Source organism: Somniosus microcephalus, chromosome 11, assembly GCF_052327205.1.
Source record: "Somniosus microcephalus isolate GS21.2 chromosome 11, FLI_Smic_1.0, whole genome shotgun sequence".
Lineage (NCBI taxonomy): Eukaryota > Metazoa > Chordata > Chondrichthyes > Squaliformes > Somniosidae > Somniosus > Somniosus microcephalus.
In genome coordinates, this window is record NC_140997.1 from 108,264,741 (window position 1) to 108,278,503 (window position 13,763).

The window sequence follows — 13,763 nt, forward strand, 5'->3', positions numbered from 1 at the left end:
AGGCCGACCAGGAGTGTATTGGAATAGTCGAGTCTAGAGGTAACAAGGGCATGGATGAGGGTTTCAGCAGCAGGTTGACTGAGGCGGGGTGGAGTCATATACTTGCCATAGAGGGAGTGCAATGAAGGTTCACCAGACTGATTCCTGAGATGGGGAGATTGTCCTATGAGATTGAGTAGACTAGGCTTGTATTCTCTAGAGTTTGGAAGAATTGAGAGGTGATCTCATTGAAACATACACAATTCTTACAGGGCTTGACAGGGTATTTGCAGGGAGAATGTTTCCCCTGGCTGGAGAGTCTAGAACCAGGGGTCACAGTGTCAGAATAAGGGGTCGGCCATTAAGGATTAAGGTGAGGTGAAATTTCTTCACTCAGAGGGTGGTGACTCTTTGGAATTTTCTACCCCAGAGGGCTGTGGAGGCTCAGTCGTTGAGTATATGCAAGACAGAGATCGATATATGTTTGAATATTAAGGGAATCAAGGGATATGGGGGTAGTGCAGGAAAGTGGAGTTGAGGTAAAAGATCAGCCATGATCTCATTGAATGGCGGAGTAGGCTCGAGGGGCCAAATGGCCGACTCCTGTTCCTATTTCTTAGGTTGTGAGTCAGGCAATGTTACGGAGGTGGAAATAGGTGGTCCTAGCGATTAAAAAAAAATAAAGTCTTGCATTTATATAGCGCCTTTCACAAACACCGGACATCCCAAAGCGCTTCACAGCCAATGAAGTGCTTCTTGAAGTGTAGTCACTGTTGTAATGTAGGAAACATGGCAGCCAATTTGTGCACAGCAAGCTCCCACAAACAGCAATGTGATAATGACCAGATAATCTGTTGTTGATTGAGGGATAAATATTGGTCATTACACCAGGGAGAACGCTGCTGCTCTTCTTCGAAATAGTGCCGAGGGATCTTCTACGTCCACCTGAGGACCTCAGTTTAACATCTCATCTGAAAGATGGCAGCTCCCACAGTGCAGTTCTTCCTCAGCACTGCACTGGAGTGTTAGCCTAGATTTTTGTGTTAAAGTCTCTGGAGTGGGACATTATGCAGATGAGAAATAGAGGGGGGGCAAGGATAGATCCCTGGGGGACACCAGAGGTAATGGTGCAGGAGCGGGAAGAGAAGCCATTGCAGGTGATTCTCTGGCTACGACTGGAAATATAGGAATGGAACCAGGATAGTTTACCTTCGTCATAGTCACATGGGATGTCATTTGTGACTTTGATGAGAGCCGTTTCAGTGCTGCAGCAAAGGCAGAAATCTGATTGGAGGGAGTCAAACAAGGAGTTCTGGGAAAGGTGGGCACAGATTTAGGAGCAGACAACATGTTCAAAGACTTTGGAGAGGAAAGGAAGGTTGGAGATGGGTCTGTGTGGGTAGCAGGAGATTACAGATCGTCACAGTAGCACTCACACTCTTTCCTGCCTTCACCTCGCAGGTCGTATGTCGGACATGCTCCAGGAATAAGTATCCGCTCAAGTACCTCAAAGGCAGGATGGCCAGAGTGTGTGACCAGTGCCACAGGGAGCTGAAGAGAAAGGGTAATCGGAGCATCCCATAACGAGGGAGCGGACCGAGAGCGTCCTATAACACGAGGGGGGGGTGGGGGCGCGGAGCATTTTGTGTGTGTGTATATATGTGTGTGTGCATGTGTGTAAGAGCATAAGAAATAAAAGCAGGAGTAGGCCATACGGCCCTTCGAGCCTGCTCTGCCATTCAATAAGATCATGACTGATCATCGACCTCAACTGCACTTGCCCGCCCGATCTCCATATCCCTTGTGGAATAAGTCGGAAGCAGTAGTTCAAGGAATGATGAACATCTTGGAGATGTTTGTGTACCTCGGTGGATCCGAAACATGAAGGGTGGAAGTTTAGTTGGAATCCACGTGGAATAAGTTCTCTCATCCCCATTTCCCAGCCCCCAAACTGGCCTTTTAACCTGTTTCATTTCCTGTGTTTTTTCAGTCCTGACGAACGGTTTCGACCTGAAACGTTGACTTTATTTCTCTCTCCACGGATGTTGCCTGGCTTGCTGAGTTTTTCCAGCATTTTCTGTTGTTATTCCATATCCCTTGATTCCCCTAGAGTCCAAAAATCTATATCTCAGCCTTGAATATACTCAACGACTCAGCATGCATAGCCCTCTGGGGCAGAAAATTCCAAAGATTCACAACCCTCTGAGTGAAGAAATCCCTCCTCATCTCAGTCTTAAATGGCTGATCCCTTATCCTGAGACTATTCCCCCTAGTTCTAGATACTCCAGCCAGGGGAAACAACCTCTCAGCATCTACCCTGCAATCCCCTTCAGAATCTTGTATGCTTCAATGAGATCACCTCTCATTCTTCTAAACTCTAGAGAGTATAGGCCCATTCTACACAATCTCTCCTCATAGGACAGGTCTCTCATCCCAGAAATCAATCTAGTAAACCTTTGTTGCACCACTTCCAAGACAAGTATATCCTTCCTTAGATAAGGAGACCAGAACTGTGCACAGTTCTCCAGGTGTGGTCTCACCTTGGTGTACAATTGTAGCAAAACTTCCTTACATAAGAACATAAGAAGTAGGAGCAGGAGTAGGCCATACGGCCCCTCGGGCCTGCTCTGCCATTCAATAGGATCATGGCTGATCCGAACCTAGACTCACATCCACTTCCCTGCCCGTTCCCCATAACCCTTAATTCCCTTATCAGCTAGGAAACTGTCCATCTCCGTTTTAAATGTATTTAATGTCGCAGCTTCCACAGCTCTCTGAGGTAGCAAATTCCATAGATTTACTACCCTCTGAGTGAAGAAGTTTCTCCTCATCTCAGTTTTGAAACGGCAGCCCCTTATTCTAAGATTATGCCCCCTAGTTCTAGTCTCACCCATCAGTGGAAACATCCTCCCCGCATCCACCCGATCAAGCCCCCTCACAATCTTATATGTTTCGATAAGATCGCCTCTCATTCTTCTGAATTCCAATGAGTAGAGGCCCAACCTACTCAACCTTTCCTCATAAGTCAACCCCCTCATCTCCGGAATCAACTGAGTGAACCTTCTCTGAACTGCCTTGAGAGCAAGTATATCTTTTCTTAAATATGGAAACCAAAACTGTACGCAGTATTCCAGGTGTGGCCTCACCAGTACCCTGTGTAACTGAAGCAAGACTTCCCTGCTTTTATACTCCATCCCCCTTGCAATAAAAGCCAAGATTCCATTGGCCTTCCTGATCACCTGCTGTACCTGCATACTAACTTTTTGTGTTTCATGTACCAGGACCCCCAGATCCCTTTGTACTGTAGCACTTTGAGTTTCTTTCCATTCAGATAATAACGTGCTCTTTGATTTGTTCTGCCAAAGTGCATAACCTCACACTTTCCAACATTATATTCCATCTACCAAATTTCTGCCCACTCACTTAGCCTGTCTATGTCCTTTTGCAGGTTTTTTATGTCCTCCTCACTCACTGCTTTCCCTCCCATCTTTGTATCGTCGGCAAACTTGGATATGTTGCACTTGGTCCCCCCCTCCAAATCATTATTATAGATTTTAATAAAGAGCTGGGGTCCCAGCACTGACCCCTGCGGAACACCACTAGTTACTGATTGCCAACCCGAGAATGAACCATTTATCCCAACTCTCTGTTTTCTGTTAGATAGCCAATCTTCTACCCATGCCAGTATATTACCCCCAATCCCGTGATTTTTTTATCTTGTGCAGTAATCTTTTGTGTGGCACCTTGTCAAATGCCTTTTGGAAGTCCAAATACACCACATCCACTGGTTCCCCTTTATCCACCCTGTTTGTTACGTCCTCAAAGAATTCGAGCAAATTTGTCAAGCATGATTTCCCCTTCATAAAACCATGCTGACTCTGTCTGATTAAATTATGCTTATCCAAATGTCCTGTTACTGCTTCCTTAATAATGGACTCCAACATTTTACCAACCACAGATGTTAGGCTAACTGATCTATAGTTTCCAGCCTTTTGTCTACCTCCCTTTTTAAATAAGGGCGTTACATTAGCAGTTTTCCAATCTGCTGGGACCTTTCCTGAATCCAGGGAGTTTTGGAAAATTACCACTAATGCATCCGCAATCCCTACCGCTATTTCTCTCAAGACCCTAGGATGTAAGCCATCAGGTCCAGGGGATTTATCTGCCTTAAGTCCCATTATCTTACCGAGTACCATCTCCTTAGTGATTTTAATCGTATTAGCTCCCCCCCCCCCGCCCCATAGCCCCCTGTTTGTCCAGTGTTGGGATATTTTTAGTGTCCTCTACTGTAAAGACTGATACAAAATATTTGTTCAGCGTATTTGCCATCTCCATGTTCCCCACTACTAATTTCCCGGTCTTGTCCTCTATACTCCACTCTTATACTCTTACTCTTATACTCCAACCCCCTTGCAATAAAGGCCAACATGCCATTTGCCTTCCTTATTGCTTGCTGTACCTGCATGCTAGCTTTATGTGTTTCTTGCACAAGGACATCCAAATCTCTCTAAACACCAACATTTAAACGTTTCTCACCATTTAAAAAATATTCTGTTTTTCTATTCTTCCTACCAAATTGAATAACCTCATATTTCCCTACATTATACTCCATCTGCCACCTTACTGCCCACTCACTTAGTCTATCTATATCCCTTTGCAGACTCTTTGTGATCTCCTCACAGTTTACTGTCCCACCTAGCTTTGTATCATCAGCAAACTTGGATACATTACACTCGGTCCCTTCATCTAGGTCATTAATATAGATTGTAAATAGCTGAGGCCCCAACACTGATCATTGCGGCACCCCACTAGTTACAGCCTGCCAACCTGAAAAAGATCCATTTATCTCTACTCTCTGTTTTCTGTCCGTTAACCAATCCTCTATCCAGGCTATTGTATTACCCCCAACCCCATGAGCCCTAATCTTGTGTAATAATCTTTTATGTGGCACCTTATTGAATGCCTTTTGGAAATCCAGATATACCACATCCACTGGTTCCCCTTTATCTACCCTGCTAGTTACAGCCTCAAAAAACTCTCATAAATTTGCCAAACACTATTTCCCTTTCATAAAACCATGTTGACTCTGCCTAATCATGTTATGATTTTTTAAGTGCCCTGATACCACTTCCTTAACAATGGATTCCAGCATTTTCCCGACAACTGATGTCAGGTTAACTGGCCTGTAGTTCCCTGTTTTCTCTCCCCACCTTTCTTGAATAGCGGTGTTACATTTGTGATCTTCCAATCCGCTGGGACCGTTCTAGAATTTAGGTAATTTTGGAAGATCAAAACCAATGCATCCACTATCTCTTCAGCCACCTCTTTTAGAACCCTAGGGTGTTGGCCATCAGGGCCAGGGGATTTGTCAGCTTTTAGTCTCATTCATTTCTCTAGTACTTTTTTTCTACTTATATTAATTATGTTAAGTTCCTCGCCCTCATTGGATCCTTGGTTCCCCACCATTTTTGGTGTGCTTTTTGTTTCTTCTACTGTGAAGACAGATACAAAATATTTGTTTAATGTTTCTGCCATTTCCTTATTCCCCATAATAATTTCTCCTGTCTCAGCTACTCTCTTCCCTTTTACATACTTGTAGAAGATCTTACAATCTGTTTTTATATTTCTTGCTAGTTTTCTCTCATTCTATTTTTTCCCTTTATATCAATTTTTTGGACACCTTTTGCTGGTTTCTGAAACTCTCCCAATCCTCAGGCTTACAACTATTCTTCGCAACACTATAAGCTTCTTCTTTCAGTCTAATGCTATCCTTAACTTCTTTAGTTAACCAGGGATGGTCCCGTGGCATTTTTGTTTCTCAATGCAATGTATTTTTGCTGAGAATTATGAAATATTTCTTTAAATGCTAGCCACTACTTATCTACCGCCATACCTCTTAATCTATTTTTTCCAATCTACCTTAATCAACTCGCCACTCATACCTATATAATTGGTTTTATTTAAGTTTAAGACTCTAGTTTCAGACTTGGGCAAGTCACTCTCAAACTTAATGTGAAATTCTATCATATTATGATCACCCTGCTCCAGAGGACCCTTTCCTATGAGATTACTAATTAACTGTGTCTCATTACACAATACAAGATCTAAAATAGCCTGTTCCCTGGTTGGTTCCATGATGTATTGTTCTAGGAAACTGCCCCGAATGCATTCCATGAACTCGTCCTCCAGACTTTGCCAATTTGATTTGCCCAGTCTATATGAAGATTGAAGTCCCCCACAATTATTGCATTACCTTTGTTACAAGCTCCTATTATTTCTTGGTTAATATTCTGCCCAACAGTATTGTTAGGGGGCCTATATACTACTCCCACCAATGTTTTCTGCCCCTTGGTATTCCTTATCTCCACCCATACTGATGCTACTTCCTGATCTTCCAAGCCGAGATCCTTTGGGGTCGATTTTAACTGAGCCGTGAGGCGGGCTTTGAGGCGTGTGGGGGGTTAAAATTGCAAAAACTGGGGGTCGGGACCCCCCCCCCGCCTGGTTCCCGACCCCGAGACATTTTAACCCAGGCGTGTCTGATGGTCCCGAATCAGTCCCGCCTCCAACAGGCGGGACTGGTCTTTAAGGCCCTTAATCAGCAATAATTGGCCTTTATAATACCATTATAACAGGCCCTTGCATTTTTAACCCTTTTCCCACATAAAACACGCCTGGTGGGGATCACGCCTGTGAAATCTGGCGAGAGCACTATTGGCTTGCTGACTATCAGCTGCAGGTCAACCATTAAAGAGAAGATTTGATCAGTCATCATTTACAGGTGGCAGGACTTTGTTGTTTCAGGCCTCGGGCAACTTTTACCAGGCTTAACCACACCTGTGGAAGGTTGGAGCCTCACACACAGCTCCAGTGTGAACTCCTGGGAAACCACTCTCGCCACCCTCACTCAGTGCTTCCTCAGCGGAGGCATATGCCAGAAGCATGGGAGACATTTTTCTCCTTCCCTTCTTGGCATTGGAGGAGCTCGAGCACCAGGTGCGGCAGCAGCAGAACCAGGAACAACAGCAGCAGCAGCAGGAGCGACAGGCTGCTGCTCACCCACCTGAGGCAGCACAGGCCAGAAGGGGCCAGCGCATGGAAGCCTGTTGGCGCAGGAGATACCACCCAAACAGGGTCTACAGACACAGGGTCATGCGTACACTCTCGTGTGTGTGTTTGTGTGTGCGTACACTCTGTTGTGTGTGTGTGTACACTCTGCGTGTGTGTACAATCTCCTGTGTGTGTGTGTGTGTGTGTGTGTGTGTGCATACATTCTTCTGTGTGTACACTCCGTTTTGTGCTTGTGGGTGCGCTCTCCTGTGTGTATGTACGTACACTCTCCTCTGTGTGTGTGTGTGTGTCTGTACACTATCCTGTGTGTGTCTGTACACTATCCTGTGTGTGTCTGTACACTATCCTGTGTGTGTATGTACACTTTCCTGTGTGTCTATGTACACTTTCCTGTGTGTCTATGTACAATTTCCTGTGTTTGTATGTACACTTTCCTGTGTGTGTGTACACTCTCCTGTGTGTTTGTGTACATTCCCTGTGTATGTGTCTGCACTCTCCTGTGTGTGTGTACACTCTCCTGTGTGTGTGTACACTCTCCTGTGTGTTTGTGTACACTCCCTGTGTATGTGTCTGCACTCTCCTGTGTGTGTGTACACTCTCCTGTGTGTGTGTACACTCTCCTGTGTGTGTGCGTGTGCACTCTCCTTTGTGTGTGTGTGCACACACTCTTCTGCATCTGTGTGTGTGTGTGTGTGTGTACACTCTCCAGTTTGTGTGCACTCTCTGTGTGTTGTGTGTGCACTCTCCTGTGAGTGTGTGCACTCTCCTGTGTGTGTGTGTGTGTGTACACTCTCCAGTTTGGGTGCACTCTCCTGTGTGTGTTGTGTGTGCACTCTCCTGTGTGTGTGTGTGTGTGTGTGTGTGTGTGTGTACACTCTCCAGTTTGTGTGCACTCTCCTGTGTGTGGTGTGTGTGCACTCTCCTGTGTGTGTGTGTGGTCTCTTCTGAGTGTGTGTGCTCTCTTCTGTTTGTGTGTGCTCTCTTTGTGTGTGTGCACTCCTGTGTGTGTGTGTGTGTGTGTGTGTGTGTGTACTCTTCTCTGTGTGTGTGTACACTCTCTGGTGTGTGTGTGTGTACACTCTCCTGTGTGTGTGTGCATACACTCTCCTGTGTGTGTGTACACTCTCCTGTGTGTGTGTGCATACACTCTCCTGTGTGTGTGTGCATACATTCTCCTGTGTGTGCGTGTGCGTACATTCTCCTGTGTGTGTACACTCTTCTGTGTGCATACGTACACTCTCCTGTGTGTGTGCATACACTCTCCTGTGTGTGTGTACACTCTCCTGCGTGTGTGTGCATACACTCTCCTGTGTGTGTGTGCATACACTCTCCTGTGTGTGTGTGTGCGTACACTCTCCTGTGTGTGTGTGTGCGTACAATCTCCTGTGTGTGCATATACTCTCCTCTGTATGTGAGTGCGTACACTCTCCTGTGTGTGTGTGTTCACTCTCCTGTGTTTGTGTGTGCTCCCTTCTGTTTGAGTGTGCTCTCTTCTGTGTGTGCGTACACTCTTCTGTGTGTGTGTGTGCACTCCTCTGTGTGTGTGTGTATTCTCCTCTGTGTGTGTGTACACTCTCCGGTGTGTGTGTGTGTGCATGCACTCTCCTGTGTGTGCGTGTGCGTACATTCTCCTGTATGTGTGTACATTCTTTTGTGTGCGTGTGTACACTCTCCTGTGTGTGTGCGTACACTCTGTGTGTGTGTGTGTGTGTGTGTGTGTGTGTGTGTGTGTGTACACTCTCCTGTGTGTGTGTTTGTGTGTGCGTACACTCTGTGTGTGTGTGTGTGTGTGTGTGTGTGTGTGTGTGTGTGTACACTCTCCTGTGTGTGTGTTTGTGTGTGCGTACACTCTGTTGTGTGTGTGTGTACACTCTGCATGTGTGTACAATCTCCTGTGTGTGTGTGTGTGTGCGTACATTCTCCTGTGTGTGTGTGTGTTTGCATACATTCTTCTGTGTGTACACTCCGTTTTGTGCTTGTGGGTGCACTCTCCTGTGTGTATGTACGTACACTCTCCTGTGTGTGTGTGTGTGTGTGTCTGTACACTATCCTGTGTGTGTCTGTACACTATCCTGTGTGTGTCTGTACACTATCCTGTGTGTGTATGTACACTTTCCTGTGTGTCTATGTACACTTTCCTGTGTGTCTATGTACAATTTCCTGTGTTTGTATGTACACTTTCCTGTGTGTGTGTACACTCTCCTGTGTGTTTGTGTACACTCCCTGTGTATGTGTCTGCACTCTCCTGTGTGTTTGTACACTCTCCTGTGTGTTTGTGTACACTCCCTGTGTATGTGTCTGCACTCTCCTGTGTGTGTGTACACTTTCCTGTGTGTGTGTACACTCTCCTGTGTGTGTGCATGTGCACTCTCCTTTGTGTGTGTGTGTGCACACACTCTTCTGCGTCTGTGTGTGTGTGTGTGTACACTCTCCAGTTTGTGTGTACTCTCCTGTGTGTGTTGTGTGTGCACTCTCCTGTGTGTGTGTGTGTGTACACTCTCCAGTTTGTGTGCACTCTCCTGTGTGTGGTGTGTGTGCACTCTCCTGTGTGTGTGTGCACTCTCCTGTGTGTGTGTGTGGTCTCTTCTGAGTGTGTGTGCTCTCTTCTGTTTGTGTGTGCTCTCTTCTGTTTGTGTGTGCTCTCTTCTGTGTGTGTGTGCACTCCTGTGTGTGTGTGTGTGTGTGTGTGTGTGTACTCTTCTCTGTGTGTGTGTACACTCTTTGGTGTGTGTGTGTGTACACTCTCCTGTGTGTGTGTGCATACACTCTCCTGTGTGTGTGTGCATACACTCTCCTGTGTGTGTGTGTGCGTACATTCTCCTGTGTGTGTGTACACTCTCCGGTGTGTGTGTGTGTGCATGCACTCTCCTGTGTGTGTGTGTGCATACACTCTCCTGTGTGTGCGTGTGCGTACATTCTCCTGTATGTGTGTACATTCTTTTGTGTGCATACGTACACTCTCCTGTGTGTGTGCGTACACTCTGTGTGTGTGTGTGCGTACAATCTCCTGTGTGTGCATATACTCTCCTCTGTATGTGAGTGCGTACACTCTCCTGTGTGTGTGTGTTCACTCTCCTGTGTTTGTGTGTGCTCCCTTCTGTTTGAGTGTGCTCTCTTCTGTGTGTGCGTACACTCTTCTGTGTGTGTGTGTGCACTCCTCTGTGTGTGTGTGTATTCTCCTCTATGTGTGTACACTCTCCGGTGTGTGTGTGTGTACACACTCCTGTGTTTGTGTGCATGCACTCTCCTGTGTGTGTGTGTGCATACACTCTCCTGTGTGTGCGTGTGCGTACATTCTCCTGTATGTGTGTACATTCTTCTGTGTGTGTGCGTACACTCTCCTGTGTGTGTGCGTACACTCTGTGTGTGTGTGTGTGTGTGTGTGTGTGTGTGTGTGTGTACACTCTCCTGTATGTGTGTTTGTGTGTGCGTACACTCTGTGTGTGTGTGTGTGTGTGTGTGTGTGTGTGTGTACACTCTCCTGTGTGTGTGTTTGTGTGTGCGTACACTCGTGTGTGTGTGTGTGTATACACACTCCTGTGTGTGTGTGTGTGTACTCTCTCCTGTATGTGTGTGCATGTACACTCCTGTGTGTGTGTGCGTACACTCTGCTCTGTGTGCATACACTCTCCTGTGTGTGTGTGTGCGTACACTCTCCTGTGTGTATGTGTTCACTCTCCTGTGTGAGTGTGTGTGTACACTCTCCTGTGTGTGTGTGTTTGTGCATACACTCTTCTGTGTATGTGTACACTTTCCTTTGTGTGTGTGTGTGTGTGTCTGTACACTCTCATGTGTGTGTGTATGTAAACTTTCCTGTGTGTGTGTACACTCTCCTGTGTGTATGTGTACACTCTCCTGTGTGTGTGTGTGTGTGTGTGTGTGTGTGTGTGTGTGTGTACACTCTCATGTGTGTGTGTATGTACACTTTCCTGTGTGTGTGTACACTCTCCTGTGTGTATGTGTACACTCTCCTGTGTGTGTGTGTGTGTGTGTGTGTGTGTGTGTACACTCTCCTGTGTGTGTGTGTGTACACTCTCCTGTGTGTGTGTGTGTACTCGTATGTGTGTGTGTGTGTACTCTCTCCTGTGTGTGTGTGTACTCGTGTGTGTGTGTGTGTACTCCTATGTGTGTGTGTGTGCACTCTCCTGTGTGTGTGTTTGTGTGTGTGTGCGTACACTAGCCTCTGTGTGTGCACTGTCCTGTGTCTGTGTACACTCTCCTGTTTGTATGTGTACACTCTCCTGTGTGTGTGTGTGCACTCTTCTGTGTGTGTGTGTGTGTGAGTGTGTGTGTGCATACACTCTCCTGTGTGTGTGCTTGCTCTCTTCTGTGTGTGTGTGTACACTCTCCTGTGTGTGTGTGCATACGCTCTCCTGTGTGTGTGTGTACAATCTCCTGTGTGTTTGTGTGTGTGCGTACACTTCTCCTGTGTGTGTGTGCGTACACTCTCCTGTGTGAGTGTGTGTACACTCTCCTGTGTGTGTGCATACACTCTCCTGTGTGTATGTTTACACTCTCCTGTGTGTGTGTGTGTGTGTGTGTATGTGTACACTCTCCTGTGTGTATGTGTGTGTACTCTCTCCTGTGTGTGTGTACTCGTGTGTGTGTCTGTGTGTACTCTCTCCTGTGTGTGTGTGTACTCGTGTGTGTGTGTGTGTACTCTCTCCTATGTGTGTGTGTGTGCACTCTCCTGTGTGTGTGTTTGTGTGTGTGTGCGCGTACACTCTCCTCTGTGTGTGCACTGTCCTGTGTTTGTGTGTACACTCTCCTGTTTGTATGTGTACACTCTCCTGTGTGTGTGTGTGCACTCTCCTGTGTGTGTGAGTGTGTGTGTGCGTACACTCTCCTGTGTGTGTGCTTGCTCTCTTCTGTGTGTGTGTGTACACTCTCCTGTGTGTGTGTGCATACGCTCTCCTGTGTGTGTGTGTACAATCTCCTGTGTGTGTGTGTGTGTGCGTACACTTCTCCTGTGTGTGTGTGCGTACACTCTCCTGCGTGTGTGTGCGTACACTCTCCTGTGTGTGTGTGTGCGTACACTCTCCTGTGTGTGTGTGTGCATACACTCTCCTGTGTGTGTGTGCATACACTCTCCTGTGTGTGTGTGCATACATTCTCCTGTGTGTGCGTGTGCGTACATTCTCCTGTGTGTGTACACTCTTCTGTGTGCATACGTACACTCTCCTGTGTGTGTGCATACACTCTCCTGTGTGTGTGTACACTCTCCTGCGTGTGTGTGCATACACTCTCCTGTGTGTGTGTGCATACACTCTCCTGTGTGTGTGTGTGCGTACACTCTCCTGTGTGTGTGTGTGCGTACAATCTCCTGTGTGTGCATATACTCTCCTCTGTATGTGAGTGCGTACACTCTCCTGTGTGTGTGTGTTCACTCTCCTGTGTTTGTGTGTGCTCCCTTCTGTTTGAGTGTGCTCTCTTCTGTGTGTGCGTACACTCTTCTGTGTGTGTGTGTGCACTCCTCTGTGTGTGTGTGTATTCTCCTCTGTGTGTGTGTACACTCTCCGGTGTGTGTGTGTGTGCATGCACTCTCCTGTGTGTGCGTGTGCGTACATTCTCCTGTATGTGTGTACATTCTTTTGTGTGCGTGCGTACACTCTCCTGTGTGTGTGCGTACACTCTGTGTGTGTGTGTGTGTGTGTGTACACTCTCCTGTGTGTGTGTTTGTGTGTGCGTACACTCTGTGTGTGTGTGTGTGTGTGTGTGTGTGTGTGTGTACACTCTCCTGTGTGTGTGTTTGTGTGTGCGTACACTCTGTTGTGTGTGTGTGTACACTCTGCGTGTGTGTACAATCTCCTGTGTGTGTGTGTGTGTGCGTACATTCTCCTGTGTGTGTGTGTGTTTGCATACATTCTTCTGTGTGTACACTCCGTTTTGTGCTTGTGGGTGCACTCTCCTGTGTGTATGTACGTACACTCTCCTGTGTGTGTGTGTGTGTGTGTCTGTACACTATCCTGTGTGTGTCTGTACACTATCCTGTGTGTGTCTGTACACTATCCTGTGTGTGTATGTACACTTTCCTGTGTGTCTATGTACACTTTCCTGTGTGTCTATGTACAATTTCCTGTGTTTGTATGTACACTTTCCTGTGTGTGTGTACACTCTCCTGTGTGTTTGTGTACACTCCCTGTGTATGTGTCTGCACTCTCCTGTGTGTTTGTACACTCTCCTGTGTGTTTGTGTACACTCCCTGTGTATGTGTCTGCACTCTCCTGTGTGTGTGTACACTTTCCTGTGTGTGTGTACACTCTCCTGTGTGTGTGCATGTGCACTCTCCTTTGTGTGTGTGTGCACACACTCTTCTGCGTCTGTGTGTGTGTGTGTGTACACTCTCCAGTTTGTGTGTACTCTCCTGTGTGTGTTGTGTGTGCACTCTCCTGTGTGTGTGTGTGTGTGTACACTCTCCAGTTTGTGTGCACTCTCCTGTGTGTGGTGTGTGTGCACTCTCCTGTGTGTGTGTGCACTCTCCTGTGTGTGTGTGGTCTCTTCTGAGTGTGTGTGCTCTCTTCTGTTTGTGTGTGCTCTCTTCTGTGTGTGTGTGCACTCCTGTGTGTGTGTGTGTGTGTGTGTGTGTGTGTACTCTTCTCTGTGTGTGTGTACACTCTCTGGTGTGTGTGTGTGTACACTCTCCTGTGTGTGTGTGTGTACACTCTCCTGTGTGTGTGTGCATACACTCTCCTCTGTGTGTGCACTGTCCTGTG

General features: G+C 46.7%; 1 protein-coding gene across 1 annotated transcript in view; it reads left to right on the top strand.

The window, feature by feature from the left end:
* Nucleotides 1-13,763, top strand: part of LOC147110818 (FYVE, RhoGEF and PH domain-containing protein 5-like) — a 1,561,072-nt gene that overhangs the window by 1,060,258 nt on the left and 487,051 nt on the right. The window contains exon 17 of the mRNA XM_085999968.1: nucleotides 1,441-1,543. Coding sequence (XP_085856094.1) covers nucleotides 1,441-1,543 — 103 coding nt within the window. The remainder of the gene's footprint in view (nucleotides 1-1,440; nucleotides 1,544-13,763) is intronic.